Source organism: Chaetodon auriga, chromosome 22 (assembly GCF_051107435.1).
Source record: "Chaetodon auriga isolate fChaAug3 chromosome 22, fChaAug3.hap1, whole genome shotgun sequence".
In the NCBI taxonomy this organism is placed as follows: domain Eukaryota; kingdom Metazoa; phylum Chordata; class Actinopteri; order Chaetodontiformes; family Chaetodontidae; genus Chaetodon; species Chaetodon auriga.
This window is the reverse complement of record NC_135095.1, coordinates 11,390,895-11,406,268: the sequence shown is the minus strand read 5'-3', so window position 1 is coordinate 11,406,268 and position 15,374 is coordinate 11,390,895. Positions and strand designations below refer to the sequence as shown.

Below are 15,374 nucleotides of genomic sequence, written 5' to 3'. Positions count from 1 at the left end.
GCTTTTCTCGGAGGCGGCTGACTTCCCGTTTGAAGTCTTCATCCTCAAATTCAGAGTCGTTGTCACTGCTGATGTAGGAGTTATTGAAGGAGTTGTTGTTCAGGCTCGGCAGCGAGGCTTTATGGGCGGGGTCCGGACTCAAAACCTGCTCGGGAACACTGGGTCCGTTAGCAGCCTGGGCAGCGGTAGGAGGGGTCTGCCTGGACTCGAGGCTCTGCTCCTGGGCACGACTGACTGAGAATCTGCCAACACGGGCCTCTGTGTTGGTGGTAACCTGAAGGAAAGGATTAAAATATCGTGTGAAATAATGAGTGAACGGAAGGAGGGGCAAACAGAGGAGAAGGGAAATACCTGGAAGCGTCCGATGGTGGTGGTGGGCTTAGGAGAGGGACAGGGTGAAGTGAAGGGGGAGGGGTGGTGGGAGCCTCCCAGGGTCCTGTGCGGGAGTCCGTCCACAACATCTCCTTGACCTACTCCTGATCTCAGAGGAGACAAGGACTCCTTGTGCAGTGTATTCTCTGGGCTGGAGAGGCTGGAGGAGGACGAGGAGGAAGAAGACGAGGAGGAGGAGGTGGTGGAGGAAGATTCGGTGCAGGCCGGGCGTTTGACCGGAGGCTCAGCAGCCAACGAGACCTAATCAGTGAGAAGAGTAGCGGAGGATGAAAAATACAGCATCGCTTTGCTGTTACTCTTAAAGCGTTCAGCAGCTTTGAATGAAGTGTGTTTAACGATGATAAAATGACTGTTTTTTGAATGGAGTCTGGTGGCTTTGGCGAGTGTGATGCAACAGCTGTTTCTGGTTAAACCAAACGGATCTCACTCTTTAATAAAACTGTATCTCTGTAGGGATCCTTTCCATAATGTCGTCAGACACTTAGAATAATCTGAGCCTGTCAGAAGTTTTATTTTAAGGCCAATCTCAGACTCATGGTTTTCATGTGTGGCCTGTAGTGTGAAGGAACTCTGACCTGAAATCTTCCCAGTTTAATTCCGGGACCAGAAGGGGACACAGTTTCTTCCTCCAGAGAAAAGGGAACTGAAAGACAGATGTTAGAAATATTAAACAAAGACACATATATAGAAACACATACATAGATTAATAGATATATTAATATACGTACTCTGTCCCACTGAAGGTGCGCCACTGTGAGAGGCCTGGGGTTAGCGTGGAGACAGAGGAGAAGAAGAAGCATCAAGTACTGTCACTGACTTAGAGAAGTATATACTGTATGAGTCAACAGAATGACATCCAAACACTTGTGTGTTTACCTGTGTGTGTGTGCTGACAGGAACAGTCTCTGGGCTCAGTGCTCTCCTCAGCTGAGCATCCAGGTCCTCCAGAGGCTGCTGGGACTGGACCAAGACAAGAGGCACACAAAAGTAAGCAAACACACACACACATAGATTGAAGCTGGTTAGCAATACACGCACAGATCAGCCAAAAGCACACGTACACTGACATTCAGCAGATTCATTTCATTGCTGTTGTCTAAATGAATGATTCCGAGCAAGTTGTCATTGAAAGAGTGACAAAATTAGTGAAGTGAAGTGAAATTTTTTGGCCTCGAGTGAGGCATAACAGATGATGATTTCAACCATGACACTGAGCTTTTGTAGCCACACAAAGCTCGGCATTGTTATCTCATGATCCAGTCAACTGTGAGTGAACAAGCAAACACGTAACAATTCCTCATCTCTTGGCTCAGTCAGTTACAAGATATATAATTGATGATTTTGTCAAATCTGCACAGGAAGTGCAGAAATGAGGACATTTCAGTCTGAAATTTGAACTTTTTTCTTCTGAGCATTTAACCTACACTTAAAAAAGGAGTAGTTTACATCAAATCCTGCGTCTCGCCCATCACAGTTACATAAAGGATGCAAAGTGAACGTCTGCAACTTGCCAGGTCAGACTTTTCATAAAGGAGCTACAAGTCATAGCTCGCTATTCAGCGCTTCAATGGGAGGTCTATTTTTGGACGGCAGCATTCACAGCCACAACAAAGCAGTCTGGAAATTAACGTCAGTTCAGTGTCGTCTCTGCCCTGAAGTACCCGGCCCTCAGCCTACCAGGTCTCTTCACCGGCTTCTCTCTGATGCGACTGTCTGTCATCCTCTATATCTGTTATTCATTTCAAGTGAAAGCAGAGGCACTTCTTTGGAGTTGAATATATCAGTTTAGGATGCGTTTATGGTCTTACTGGCTGTTAAAATATTCAATGTGCACCATGAATGTGATGTGTTTTGCACAGCAGAAGCATCATTCATACACAACAGATACAGCATGGAGCTATAATCAGGAGCATTACAGGCTCAGCTTGAATACAGAATTGCATTGGAAACTAAAAAAAACAAACACCTGTATTAGACAAGGTCCAGGGAAAGATGGCAGGAGTTCTGAAGGAGGAGAACTGGCCTGATCCCAGAGACAGAGAGGTGATGAGGGGGAGGCAGAGTGGGAGAAATGAGAGAGAAAAGATTTGCAGAGGAGGTTATAAGGATGGTGGTCACTGTGAAGAATGTTAAAAGAAACTTACATGCTGGATGAGTTGGGAGGAAAGTGAGTAGAAACATCAAGGAACACCTAAAATTTCTAAAAATTAAATCATCTGTGACGTCTTAACTTTTAAAGGCAAAACTACCGGAGCAGTTTCTACGAAAAGCAAACACTGGTCTGATAGCTGACCACTCAATTAAATGCAACTCTTTCTCCTTTTAGCCATGATTGTGCTGTGTCCACAGACATGCAGGACTTGTATATGTATTGCAGTGAGAAACGAGCAAACAGTGAGTAAAAATGTGACAGGAGAAACTGCTGTGGGTTCAGAGGGTTGACTACATCTAGTCTGACTCACCGGTATCCTGGATAAGGGGGCTTTGGATGGAGTGGTCTGCCCAAAGGATGAAGCAGGGACGACTGTAGAAACTGAAAGCCATTAAGCAACAGTGTTAAAACACCATTTAACTGGCACAAGTTCAGACACATGTAAACACATTCATCTACCTACCGATCTGTGCAGGGGTGGAGACAGGTGTTCCAGGGCCCTGGATTGGAGCAGGTGACCCCAGCGCTAGGCTGGAGGGTGGCTGGGGTGGATTAGCTGCCTGGCTGGAGCCAGGTGTTGTGACAGATGTGCTGGAGGTAGAGCAGGGGCCCATTGGGGACGAGGTACCTGCCACGGAGGGTCCGGAGGCGGCGTCAGCAGCTAAGATGTCTCCCTGGGTGGGTGGCACCCCTCCACCGAGGTCCATGAAGAGAGACCGCAGCTTCTTCTCCAGGGCTTGGATGTCGTCCGGTTTGCCTTGGGACTCAGTGGACGCCTCACATCTGCGAAAGATAGCATGAGATGTTTTGCAAAGATGTAGTCGGGTACCCAATCCAACAATTAATAAAGTAAAGAGACTGAATAAAGACACATGTACCACCTCTCACCTTGGATCGCATTCCCCACAGTGTGTGTGCGTCTGCCCGGGCAGGGCTGCTGTCTGCGGCTGGGAGTGGACCAAGGTTGGCTGGACTGAAGGAACATTGGTGGTCACTGGCTGGAGCCCCAGAGTGGAGGAGGGGGAGGAGGAAGAGGGAGGTGGAGTGGGGTGGGGGGTGGCGGAGGGAGCAAGCTGGGGGCCTGGGATGGCAGTAGTGGGTATGACAGAGGAGGAGAGTGAAGGGGTAGAGGGGGAGGTGGAGGAGACAGGCGGACGATCGGAGGAGACTTCAAGGGATTGCAGAGTGGAGGAGGGAGGAGAGGATACAAGGGGGGCAGTCTGGGCAGGAGGAGGGGAGGTGAGCATAGTCGGGGGGATGCTGGCCGAGGGTAAAGTGGAAGGTACTGAAGTAGCAATGACAGCAGAGACCGCTTGAGACTGAGGCTGTGTGAAAGCCTGGGGCTGAATTTGTGCTTGCCCCTGGACCTGCACCTGTCCCTGGGGTTGAGACACCGCCGGCATCCCCAGCACCTGTGACTGAAGGATGGACTGATTCACCACACTGGAAGGAGGGGAGGAGGAACACGGGGGACTGAGACAGACAGCGGGCACAGGGGAAGGGGTGGAGGAGGAGGAAGGGGGAGGAAGAGAGGGCTCCAAGACCTTCTCCTGCGCCTGGTTTAAATTTGAAGGGACAAGTCCAGCAGTAGCGTCCACAGTGGGAGTGACTGTGCTAGCCTGTGAGGGGACAGAAGCCGCCGCAGGCTGCAGAGGAGGATGGGTGGAGTGGATGGAGGCCGGGGCGGTGCTGGGCCCAGCATCAAACTGACTCTGACTCTGTCTGAGCTCAGAGAAGGCTTGTTGTAAGCTGATCGCTCCGGCAGACTGGGACAAGGCCAAACCTTGGCCTGGAGTCTGAGATGGAGCTGAAGCTGGAGGAACTGGGAAAAAAGAAATGCTGTTTTAATCCTCAGTTTAAGTTTGTCCTGCTCACCGTAAACACAGTCCTCAACCTAGCAGGACCTGTTTTCACTGACTTGGAGACTGAAATTAGGTTTTATTTTCCACATGGGAAGTACACATATGTACCTTTCACGGTAGGCACAGAAATTAAAGGAAAAATCTGCTGATTTTACACATCAAAGTCGGGAACAAAGTATGAAAAGACACACAGACAGTCCTGACCTGTTTCAACAGGAGGGGCAGGGGTAAGAGACGGCGAGGGGGGAAACATTTGTTCCTTCAGTCTGGCTTCAGGCACAGGGCTGACGATGAACCTCCGACCCGCTGAGTGGACGACCTGTGCTGTTGCACTGGGAGGGATGTCTGGGAAAAGATGAATGCCCATGCAGAACGTTGCTATTTGTTAGAAGAGAACAGCATAAAAGTTTGTCTTATCTACTACAGTTCATCTGCAAAATGGACGAGCTTCACAGAGAAGATATAGAAAATCTCTACAGCCTACAGATCTGGTAGGAATTCAGTGCCGTGCTAAAGGACACAGATGCTTAAAACCAGGTCTTACAGATGTCTGTGCTGCCCTGTGGCCCCACAGGCACCTTTTATTTTGTTGTTTTTACCTGGCATGGGGACAGATATGGCAGGAATCTGCTGCTCCTTATCACCTGCCATCTGTAGATCAACAAGACACACAAAAGGAATCAAAATTTCATTTTAGAAAAGCAGCTATTTTCGCATTTTTCTATAAAAAAAACACCACCAGCAACTGAAACTACACGCCGGCAACTCTCTAATCCCCCCCAAAAAAAACACACGAAGAAGAAGAACAAACACGAGAAGCGTTGCGTTTACCTGACTGTTTGCGTCCCTCTCCAGACCCTTCTCATCAGCGTTCTCTATCACCTCTCTGACCTGCTCAATGAACGACTCCCTCTCACTCTCCAGGATAAACTCACTCTGGACCTGAACCCACACACACACACACAGGGAAAAAAAGTCAGACTGAGGTATGTGTGTGTTTGTGTGTAACATGCCTGTGCATTGCTGTTAATGAACGGAGTGTGTACCATGATCTGGGCGATCTCCTCTGGGTTGTCTCCATCCAGGTCAAACCTGAACGTCACCATCTTCCTGTTGTGGGTCTCCAGCTGACACTCCGCCACACGGTCTCCTCGGTTGGAGATCTACATACAAACACACAGCTAGTTAGAGAGAAGGAGACTGAGCGTAAGCAGATGATGCCTCGATTAGATGTTCCTCATTACTTTTACTGCAGCTCATAACTCTGTAACAACCTATAAATACCCACAGCGGCACAGCGTAAAAGAGGATTTATTGTTTAATTATGACCTGGTAGGATTTATAGGATGTGCTATTACATTGAGAACATTGAGCTTCGCCTTGGAGAGCTTCTCGTGGCGTGACCGACTTCGTACAGAACGCCTCTGATGTCGCTTGGTGGAGCGACCTTCATGGCGACCCGCTCCTCCTCCTCCTCCCTCGTTGCCGTCGCTCAGACCTGAAGTCTCAGAGTGGCCGCTTGAGGTGCAGAGGAGACACAGAGGCCACATTTAATAAAAGCAAAAGAGGAAAAAGGGGTTTTGTTTGAGGAATGTGGCTTCGCTTCAGTAACCGTGTGCGTGCGCTGATGCAGTTCGTACCTCTCGATAGATGAGAGGACTTGAGGTGGCTGTAGCTGGGACTGGGACAGCTCTGAAGACTGAGAGGCGGACTGAAACACACACACAGGCAAATCAAAACGCACATACACAATCAATATGATCGCGATCACCGCCAAACACCGGGGGGGGGGCAGAAAATACAGCAGGAAAGCATGAAATACAAGGAAAGAGTGGCGAAAGCAGGAGAGAAAAGTAGCTGGATTGCAAGATCATGATTGTAGAGTCACAAGCACTCATTTGAATTGAATCATATTTTAGAGTTTAAGGTCAGAACACATCAGAACTGAAACTAAAGCATGGAACAATGGCAGCAAAGCACTGCCATAAAAGAGAAAAGAAACTGGACTGCATCCAGAAAGTATCTCCAATAACACATGCAACCCCGTCCTATCGTTAAGGTCTATCGCTGATTACTCAGAAGTTCAGCTGAGGACGACTGTTGCGCTTGGACCAAGAAGAAATCTGCAGACAGTGATCGACTGATCCTATCAGACATCATTTATTTGCAGAACAATCAAAACTGTCTCTTGCAGTTTGCACAGATGTTTTAAGTCTTTCACTGGCAGGCTGACATCACGCACAACCAAAGAAAACTTCCCAACAATTACTGCTTTTTTAATGTAAACCAGCGTTGCTACACTCAAAGCAAAGCCACAGAAGCTCTTCAACAGGAAAAGCTGGTTTTCCTGCGGAGATAAAGAGTAAACCATCATGAGACTACAAGCTTTATTTGTACTACCGCTGAACACATGGCCGCAAATATGGATCAAACTTCTCCTTAAAACCAGAGTAAGACACCCAACATCTGAGACATGAACTGACAACAGCTGTTCAGACTCTTACTGCAGGGCCTGAAGGATGCTGGACCTCATGCAAGAACACGCCTATGAGTGATTTGAGAGCACAAAATTCACGAGTGGTCCAGACCTGTCATACGAGTTATGCACAGATGGTGGGTTTGGCTGTCCAGTACCTGGGGAGGGGCTTCCATGGGAGTATCAGGCGGGGCGGTGACTACACTGATGATTGGCACCACGGTGGCCAATGGCTGAGGCACAGGTGTGGGCACGGGAGGAAGAGGAGGAGGAGGGGAAACAATAGTAGGCACCACCCCAACGGGGACTGGCAGAGGAGAGGGAGGGGACGCCACGGCCGCTGTCGGCATGGTAACAGGGAGGGACGGTGATGGAGAGGGCGGGGTCACCAAGGAGGCGGAAGACGGAGTTACACTGGGCTGAGAAGAGGAGGGAGGGCCAGAGAGAGGAAGAGGAGGAGGCAGAAGGGAGAAAGAAGAAGGCAGATGAGGCCGAGGACGGGTTGGAGGAAAACGTGAGAAAAGGGAGCAACGTCACAGGGAGGATGAGGAAGGAATAAACCCGGCGTGTGATCGGGGGTGATGACATTTACTGTCAATGGTCTGGTAATGGAGCAGTGAGCTAAAGCTGGTCTTCAGTTTAATAACTCAGTCCACTTAAAATAGAATCAAGGCTTCACATCAAAAGAAGAACATTGGCTTCAGTGTCTGTATTTTATCATGTTCACCAGGAGGAAGAGCCACCCAGAGCTCACTGACCCATCACTGACACGTCTGACTCTGAGACCATCGACAGGCAACGCTCCGAGCAACACGACTGAACATGGATCAAACCCGTTAGTGACGGATCAGAAATGAAACCACAAACTCTGTGACGGGACGACTGTGTGAAACACACACGACTTTACGTCATGCAGCCACAAACAGCTAAGATCTCTACAGACAAGGTACAGTACGGCTTGACGGGTGGAGGAAGAGCAAGCAAACCCTTTGTACGGTGTAGATGGGTAACACTCTTATCTGTATGTCTGGGGCTGGAAAACCTACCTGCTGCTGTTCAACCAGTAATTTAAAGAGCTATGCTGAGGCGAAAAGGGCAACGTAGAAAAAAATAATTTGGTAAAAATAGCCAACAAGCCTGTCAGCCTGATTATCTTAGTGTTATTTGAAGTCATCAATCTTTAAACACTTCTTATCTGTCAGTGTCAGTTAATCAAATTCAGCTGCTCTTCACAGATACTGTCAGAAAAAGCACAGGACAACAACACCTTACCCTTTAATGCCCACTGTTACCTTACACCGTTTATCTTTCCAATCCAGGAAATATTACCCATCTTCATTTCCTAAAAATGTGCTCGTGTATTTGCATCCATGCTCTTAATCATATTGTTAGTGGGAGCATCTGGTGTGAACAAAGGAGGCTACAGGGCCACAGGCATCAACAAAAGACTATGTCCAAACAGCACAAAAACAAGCGGGATATCAAGCAGATACACCCACCAAATCACACCGTACACAGTTACACACTATGATGCACACATACAAACACACTCATTCACAAGGACAGACACACACGGGCACCTGCGTACAGTATGAACACACCCACTGCCATATATTATTGGTACCTGAACCAGAGCTTGGTACAGAAGGTAAAGATGTTCTATACTGGGAGACGGACTGAGGTCACAAAACTGAACACACGAATGCACACCCGTTCATTTTTTTTTTTTTTTGCAAAAAAACATCAACATGTGACCAAACGTACAAGCACACAGACAAGGAGGTATGTGCAAAAACACATGACAACAGACCCAGTGATGAGCACAGGCAGCATGCCAACGAGCGAGCCAGAGAATGGGAAGAAAAAAGAAGAAATCAACTGAGCGGACGAAGAAATTGAAAGTGAAAAAAGAAGCAATTCGAGAGAAAACGTGCGACAACAACACGTAAATCAAGAATGACAGAATAAAAAAATGCAAGGACTGAATTAACATGACTAACACAGTATCTGAGTGAAGTATTAAATACTGTGAAAAACACCATTAACTCAGAACTTAACCCTGAGGTGTATTCATGAAGACTGCGATGAGTCAGTGTTTATTAGACTGGATATTCAAGTGTGCACAGTTACCATATGTACAAACAAACTGTGTGTGTGTGTAAAGATGAATGCAGACATGTGTGCACCTGTCTGAAGAACCAGTGCCAGCTTGTGAGCGTTAGGAACGTGTTTATGAAGTACTGCGTAGATTTCGATTAATGGCCCAGCAGTACTTTACGTACCTGTGCAGCCGCCTGCGGTAGAGATGTGTGTGTGGGGCTCTGAACTGATGTAATGCTCTGATTGGATGAAACAACCTGGACACAGACAGGGAGAAAGAGTGAGGAAAGAAGAGAAGAAATGGCTAAATATATGAATGCAAACATTTCCATAAACACCAACATCCTTTTTAGGGTTGATACTTTTTTTAGTTCCCAGTCATGTCCTGCTTATAATAACCTGGATAAACTCAAATCCCAGTTATGAGAAACCAGAATTATATGGAGACCAGCTGGGAATTTATCTCATTAAACTCAGTCATATATCGCTCCCTTTATTATTGTTAATTTCCTGGCTGGTTGTTAATATAACTACTTCCAGAAAGTTCCGAAATGAGACAGCAATCATGTGACGGCACTGTTGTAAAATGTGAACGCAACTCTTTTGTAAAACAGTGTAATTATGAGGGAACTGCTATTGCTGCTGGTTTAAATAATAAAACATAATACATTCCATCTTATTCCGACAAGAAACATTTGATCTCTGATTAACATCCAATTTCACGCTCAATCAAATCAGCTTAGGGCTGCAATTAGTTCATAGCAGCAGTTTGTGCTGGGAGCAAACAGTGCTTAAGAAAGAGTGTGTGACATGACTGCAGGCACAGTGCCAGCTCTGTGGGAGTGGTCACCTTGAAGCAAAGGCAACGACTTCAAAGAGAAAGCTGACATGAGCGCAAAAATAGGGCGGATGTGTAAAAAAGTCCCAGTTTTCAGGCTGCTTTTCTACTCGTCTTACCTGTTGGGAGGTCCCAGGAGGAGCTGGCTGGGTGGTGGAGGGGACCAAAGGGGGTCCAGGAGATGGCTGGGGGGTGGGAGCCTGAACCTGCTGTTGAGGAACAGATTGAGAGAAAGACGGACAGAGAGGAAGAGATGCGATGTTGTGGGACACGACAGGGTGGAGGTGGGTAGCGGTGAGAAATTAAGAGATTGGCAGAAAGGAGAGAGAAAGAAGACAGAATGAGAACATGTCTGTAGTTTGACTAGAAACTGTACATGAGTGCAAACACAAGGTACCTCTGCTCTTCTTTAGGGGTCAGTGCTACATTTTCTTCTTGTGTATGCACACATGCACACAGACTACTCTGATCTACAAGCCCGATTCCAACAGAGATGGGACGCTTTGTGAAGCACGAATAAAACAGGTATGTACTCAATGAATTTGATGCAGCAACAGGTTTCAACCAAGTTGGGACAGGAGCAGCTAAAGACTGGGAAAGTCGTGGAACGCTCCAAAAACACCTGTTTGGAACATTCCACAGGTAAACAGGTTGACTGGTAACAGGTGATAGTATCATGATTGGGTATGAAAGGGTCATCCTGGAAAGGCTCAGTCGTTCCCGGAGCGAGGACGGAGCGAGGTTCACCACTTTGTGAACACATGACTGTATAAAGATGGTGATTGGATTCTGTTTTTCTTTATGTTTCACAGAGACCCAACTTCCTTGGAATCGGGGTTGTATTACAGCAACAGATATATGCACACCGACACCTGCTGTATGCATATACACAGATACACAACTTGTAGTGTAGCAGGTACAACAGTACAGGCACAGTACTGTACGGGGTTAGGCTGGGTGTAAGTACAGGGTTTAACATGCAGGTCAGACCCTAAGTGATTGGTAGTGATAATAAGCCAATGAAGCACAGAGTAGAAGCTGGAACACTGACACCAAACACAATTACTGAACTGAAATGTAAAGATTTTAAAGAACCGGCACTGTTTTTTTATTGGGGGAAAAAAAAAAAACTTTTGATCTGTTGCATTGGGACCAAGGTGCAGTAAAACTGCTTGTGTTGGCTGACTATGTGTTCCTGTTGATGGTATTAAATCAAAACCGAAAGCTTGAAACTGCAAACCGAGTCATGTTCAGCTGTGTGTGTCTGATGGGGATGGAGATCATGTTCTAAGTCAAAGATACTGTGAGTTCAAGGCTTTTCTTATCTCATCCTGACACTGTATGACCGACCCGAACCCCACCTGTGTTGGGCTCTAAATTGGGTATGTTGCTATGGTCGTGTCCTATTGTTTACAAAGAATTATTAATTATTAGATGTGTTATTAGATTAATTATTACTTCTTATTCATTATTAGCTTCTTCTTGTCCAGATCACCTGTTTTCTCCTATTATATTATGTAACATCTGGTTGTAAATTCAGCCACGGATGATGGTAAAAACTTTGAATATTTGAACTTTGGGCGGCGATGCCATCTATTGTCATCCTGCCTAATGTTATCGTCCTGCTCTCGTCCACCAAAATGAGTTTGCCAACTGACTGCAGCATTACTTGCATATTTGATTTTCGACCTTGGTTCAGCTCTCGGGAGCATCAGGACAAACAGGGCTGCATCTCTGAACGATCCACAGCAGGACAGCAGCGTACAGACAATCACGGCCGTTCTGCTGCCTGAACCCTTAGAAGGCTGTTTGCAACTCTCTACTTGTCATGAAGCCCACCCTCACGAAGCGTGGCGGGAGCTTACACAAGCATGTTGCACCACACACACGGCTACCTACCTTCGTCTAACATCACAGGCAGTCACGTAAACACAATAAAGAACTTCACAGCACAGATATCTAATCAATAGATTCACAAAGAAAGACCGAGAACTCAAGATAAATGACATGAAATAAGAACAGAGAGGAAATGACGGATAACAAAGACCGGTGATCACAAGTGGTTCAAACGAAAGACGGAGAAAGTAAAGGTGGCACTGATAACAGCAGCATTCTAAGGGTTTAATGAATCTGAACTGTGACCTTTGAACCCTGTGTAGGAAGTTGATTTGCAGTCCGGGCAGGAAATGAAAACACAGTGTACTATAACAAAGACCTGGATTAAAAGTCAAGATCTTTAGCAGTTACAACACAAAAGAACAGAAAGAATCTAAAACATACAAATAAAATGTCTCTCTGCATGTTACATTGCTCGGTTTGTCGAAGCCCCCTTTGGTTTTGTTGTATGTTTCTGCGTGTTTGTCCGTACAAATCGTCAAAGTCTCGCAGCTCTATCGTACTTCGCGCTCTTAGATTCATAACACACTGTTCAATGTGCGTGTGTTTTTACATAAACACCGCTCACCGCTCGAGGTGATGTTGTTTTGGCATGGGGTGGACTTTGGATTTGTACGAGCAGTACTGAAGTATACCACACACACAGTATACTCTCACAAACACACATTTCTCATATACACTCATATATGAACATACAGACAAAATACTACTTACTGACATGGATAAATAAATCAAATACACAACATAAACACAGAAAGGAAGGGGGCTTAGACTGCTTGCTTATAGCTTGAACACCAGAGTTTGTCTCAAAGACCCCCTTCTGAATGTTGCCTTTAAAATATTTATGACTTGACTCACAAAACTGACTCTTACGCTGCAGTGTTTCTGGTTTTGGTTGCACCCGGACGTTATGTGGGTTGTGCCCTCATCTATAAATAATGAACTGCTGACTAACAATTTTTTCTGGAAGCAAATGAATGATGTGAGACATTTTGAAGGCGGGCCATGAGACTCACTCTGTGGTGCTGATGTGACTGGATGGGATTAAAATCACAACTGAAGACTACATGATGAGAAACGGCTGGGGCTCCTGGGTTGGTGGGGTGAAAACAAAAACAGGGACCGGTATTCCGGCCTCTGGGTCAAATTACAACGAGAGGTTAATTCAGCTGCTTTTCATAGAAGGATCCACTCTACTTGATGGATTACACCATTTTGTTCTTATCTCAGCTGAACAATGCATTTGTTTTACAAGGTTGTGCAAAATGAATGCACTAATTGCCTTCCCGGTGTTACAGGTCTATGGCAATATATGTGAAATTCTCAATCTATGACATGTTGACAATTTGCTGGTTGTGGATCTTTGCTAAAAAAGCAACTTGTGTCATTTTAACCAGTAACTGACCCAGAGGTTTCAGGGTGTTTTAAAGGTCTAAACTCAGTACCAGAGTGGGGTTAGCAGCCTGCATGGCCAGCAATGACTCATGGTATGTCATATCGGGTTGGGCTGGTACCACCCCGCCATGCCGGGCCCAGGCACTCTGGATCAGAGACTCCAGCTGGGATGATGATGCTCCCCCTAGTGGGAGCTCAGAGGATGGGGTGGGAGGGAGAAAGCTCTGCATGGAGGGTGGATGTCCCTGGGGGTCTATGGGAAACACTCCACCGGATGAATCGTAGAGCGCAGCGGAGGATGAGTGAGGGATGGACTGAGCGGCTGAGGAGTCGAATGAAGGGAGGAGAGGTGGGGGAGGGGGCGACTGGAACTCCCCGGCGTCAGAGGAGGCCAAAGAGTCACTAGAAGGTTCTGGGCTTCTGTCTTTTGTGGTTAAACCTGTGTGGTGAAGAAGAAGACTTCCTGGAGGTAAGGGGAGCTCGGGACTGACATACGTGTACAGCTCTTCTGTCACCGGCTGCAGACGGCTGTACGTGCCTGAACCACCTGATCCAGTCCCAGTGTTGTCCTCCAGAGGGAGGTCCATGGAGCTCCTTCGGGCCCGGAAAAGTCTGGATGCAAGGAGGCTTGGGTCTCCTGACAAGCCCCCTGCAGCTGCGGCGGCGGCGGCTGCGGCCAAATGAAACTCAAAGACGCTTCCAGCTGACGTCGGGGTGTCAGCTATTACTGGAGGTGCAGAAATAGGGAAAGCGGAAGGGGAAGCATGCTGTGGAGGATAGCATCCATCAGATGAAGAAGAAGAAACGGAGCCACCGGTGGACGCACTCATGGGCGGTAAGGGTGGAGGGATTGGGCTGTGTGCACTCATTCTTTGCATGATGTGTGGGTGCAAGAACCCGGGTTGAGGTGGAGGAACTGGATCAAAGCCCAAACTAGCAGCTGCAGCTGCTGCTTGCCTCTGCTGATGGAAACTCAAGTGGCCAAGCTGGTGTGCAGTCATTGGGTATCCTCCATATGCCATTGCTTCATAATGGTCCAATAAGGCAGCTTGATTTAGGCTTAATCTCCTCACTGCTTCCTCATGCTCTGCTCGCATGTCTTTATAGCCGTACATACTTGGGTCAGATTGTCCCGGGAGATGCAGTGGCTCCCCGACACCAAGTCTTTGAGCTGCAGCTGCAAAACCGGGATTAACCATGAAGAGAGAGGGGGTCTCAGCTCCCTCAAGCCCAGAAAAGGGATGCAGGCTGCTCCCATAGCGAGTGTAGGCAGGCTGGAAGTGTCGGGTATGCGCCTCGAGAATGGACGTGCTCTTGCGTCTCTGGGTGTTGTAGGCCTTAGGAGGCCCCGTGGGAGGAGGCGAGAAAGAAATGGGCCGCTCGGGGATGGAGGGGAAGAAAATAGTAGTGGGGTCTGGGAGAGTTGAGAGGGGGATGCTCCCTCCTGCTCCTCCTCCTGCTCCTCCACTGTAGGGGTGCGGCATTGAATGCTGCTGCGACAATGAGATACAATGGTTTAAGAATGAGACTCAAGAGAATGAGAGAGAGAGAACCACAGAAAAGGCCCGCATGAAATGGAGAAAATAGTGTGTTAAGGGCATCATTTCAAGACCATAAAAGAGAAAACATGTATTCTCTCTCCACACTAGAAACAAAATGACGTGGTTAAGACAGGACAGAATACACTTAACAGCTGTAAAAACGAGCAAACAGATAACGCAGAGGTGCAGTAAAACAGGCGGACGGACCGAGTGACAGACAGCACAAAGACAAGCAGACAACCAAAAGATAGTTAAAGCGGGAGACATGGTGAGAGCTCACAGGTCGCTACGCAGTGGTACTTCAAATACAAAGAGAAGAAAGGCCAATTACTGGATCTAAGCTCAATAATATCCTGAGGCATCTGCACGCAGGAAAACTTTCATTACGGAACAAAATGCTGACCTTCTAACTAAGCAACTGCAACCTCTAATCACAATATGTGTGACTTCGACCGAGCATATAGATAAAGTGTAAATCAAATCCTAAAGAGGAGTTTGGTTGTGTTGTCAGAACTGATTTATGATGGGATGCTTCTTTAAACTGTCTTCACAGGCTTGGCGTTTAGCATGTTGTCTTGACTTGTAAAGTAAAAATGCTGAGAAGGACCACACCCCGGAGGCCTCGGGGGTTAGGGCGTCGACCGTGAGTCACAACCTTAACTGAATGTCGTACATCATCTCTCTCTCTCCTCGTTTTCTCTCTGCTGTCAGCTGCCTCATG

At 47.1% G+C, this 15,374-nt stretch overlaps 1 protein-coding gene across 11 annotated transcripts in view; it reads right to left on the bottom strand.

Annotated features, from left to right (window-relative positions):
* wnk1b (WNK lysine deficient protein kinase 1b) overlaps positions 1 to 15,374 on the bottom strand; it is an 85,681-nt gene that overhangs the window by 12,774 nt on the left and 57,533 nt on the right. For 4 of the 11 annotated variants that reach the window (XR_013075856.1, XM_076722245.1, XM_076722247.1 and 1 more), the window contains exons 12-30: positions 13,163 to 14,605; positions 9,941 to 10,030; positions 9,166 to 9,240; positions 7,042 to 7,302; positions 6,048 to 6,118; positions 5,766 to 5,925; positions 5,454 to 5,570; positions 5,239 to 5,349; positions 5,007 to 5,058; positions 4,612 to 4,752; positions 3,434 to 4,367; positions 3,009 to 3,328; positions 2,856 to 2,926; positions 2,360 to 2,416; positions 1,270 to 1,353; positions 1,122 to 1,155; positions 969 to 1,036; positions 352 to 633; positions 3 to 274 (exon numbers count right to left, since the gene is read on the bottom strand). Coding sequence is in view for 10 of the 11 variants with exons in the window: in XM_076722245.1 (XP_076578360.1) it covers positions 3 to 274; positions 352 to 633; positions 969 to 1,036; positions 1,122 to 1,155; positions 1,270 to 1,353; positions 2,360 to 2,416; positions 2,856 to 2,926; positions 3,009 to 3,328; positions 3,434 to 4,367; positions 4,612 to 4,752; positions 5,007 to 5,058; positions 5,239 to 5,349; positions 5,454 to 5,570; positions 5,766 to 5,925; positions 6,048 to 6,118; positions 7,042 to 7,302; positions 9,166 to 9,240; positions 9,941 to 10,030; positions 13,163 to 14,605 (4,643 nt within the window). In the remaining variant the exon portion in view is untranslated. The remainder of the gene's footprint in view (positions 1 to 2; positions 275 to 351; positions 634 to 968; positions 1,037 to 1,121; positions 1,156 to 1,269; positions 1,354 to 2,359; positions 2,417 to 2,855; positions 2,927 to 3,008; positions 3,329 to 3,433; positions 4,368 to 4,611; positions 4,753 to 5,006; positions 5,059 to 5,238; positions 5,350 to 5,453; positions 5,571 to 5,765; positions 5,926 to 6,047; positions 6,119 to 7,041; positions 7,303 to 9,165; positions 9,241 to 9,940; positions 10,031 to 13,162; positions 14,606 to 15,374) is intronic. The other 7 variants (XM_076722244.1, XM_076722243.1, XM_076722246.1 and 4 more) reach the window with 7 other exon arrangements.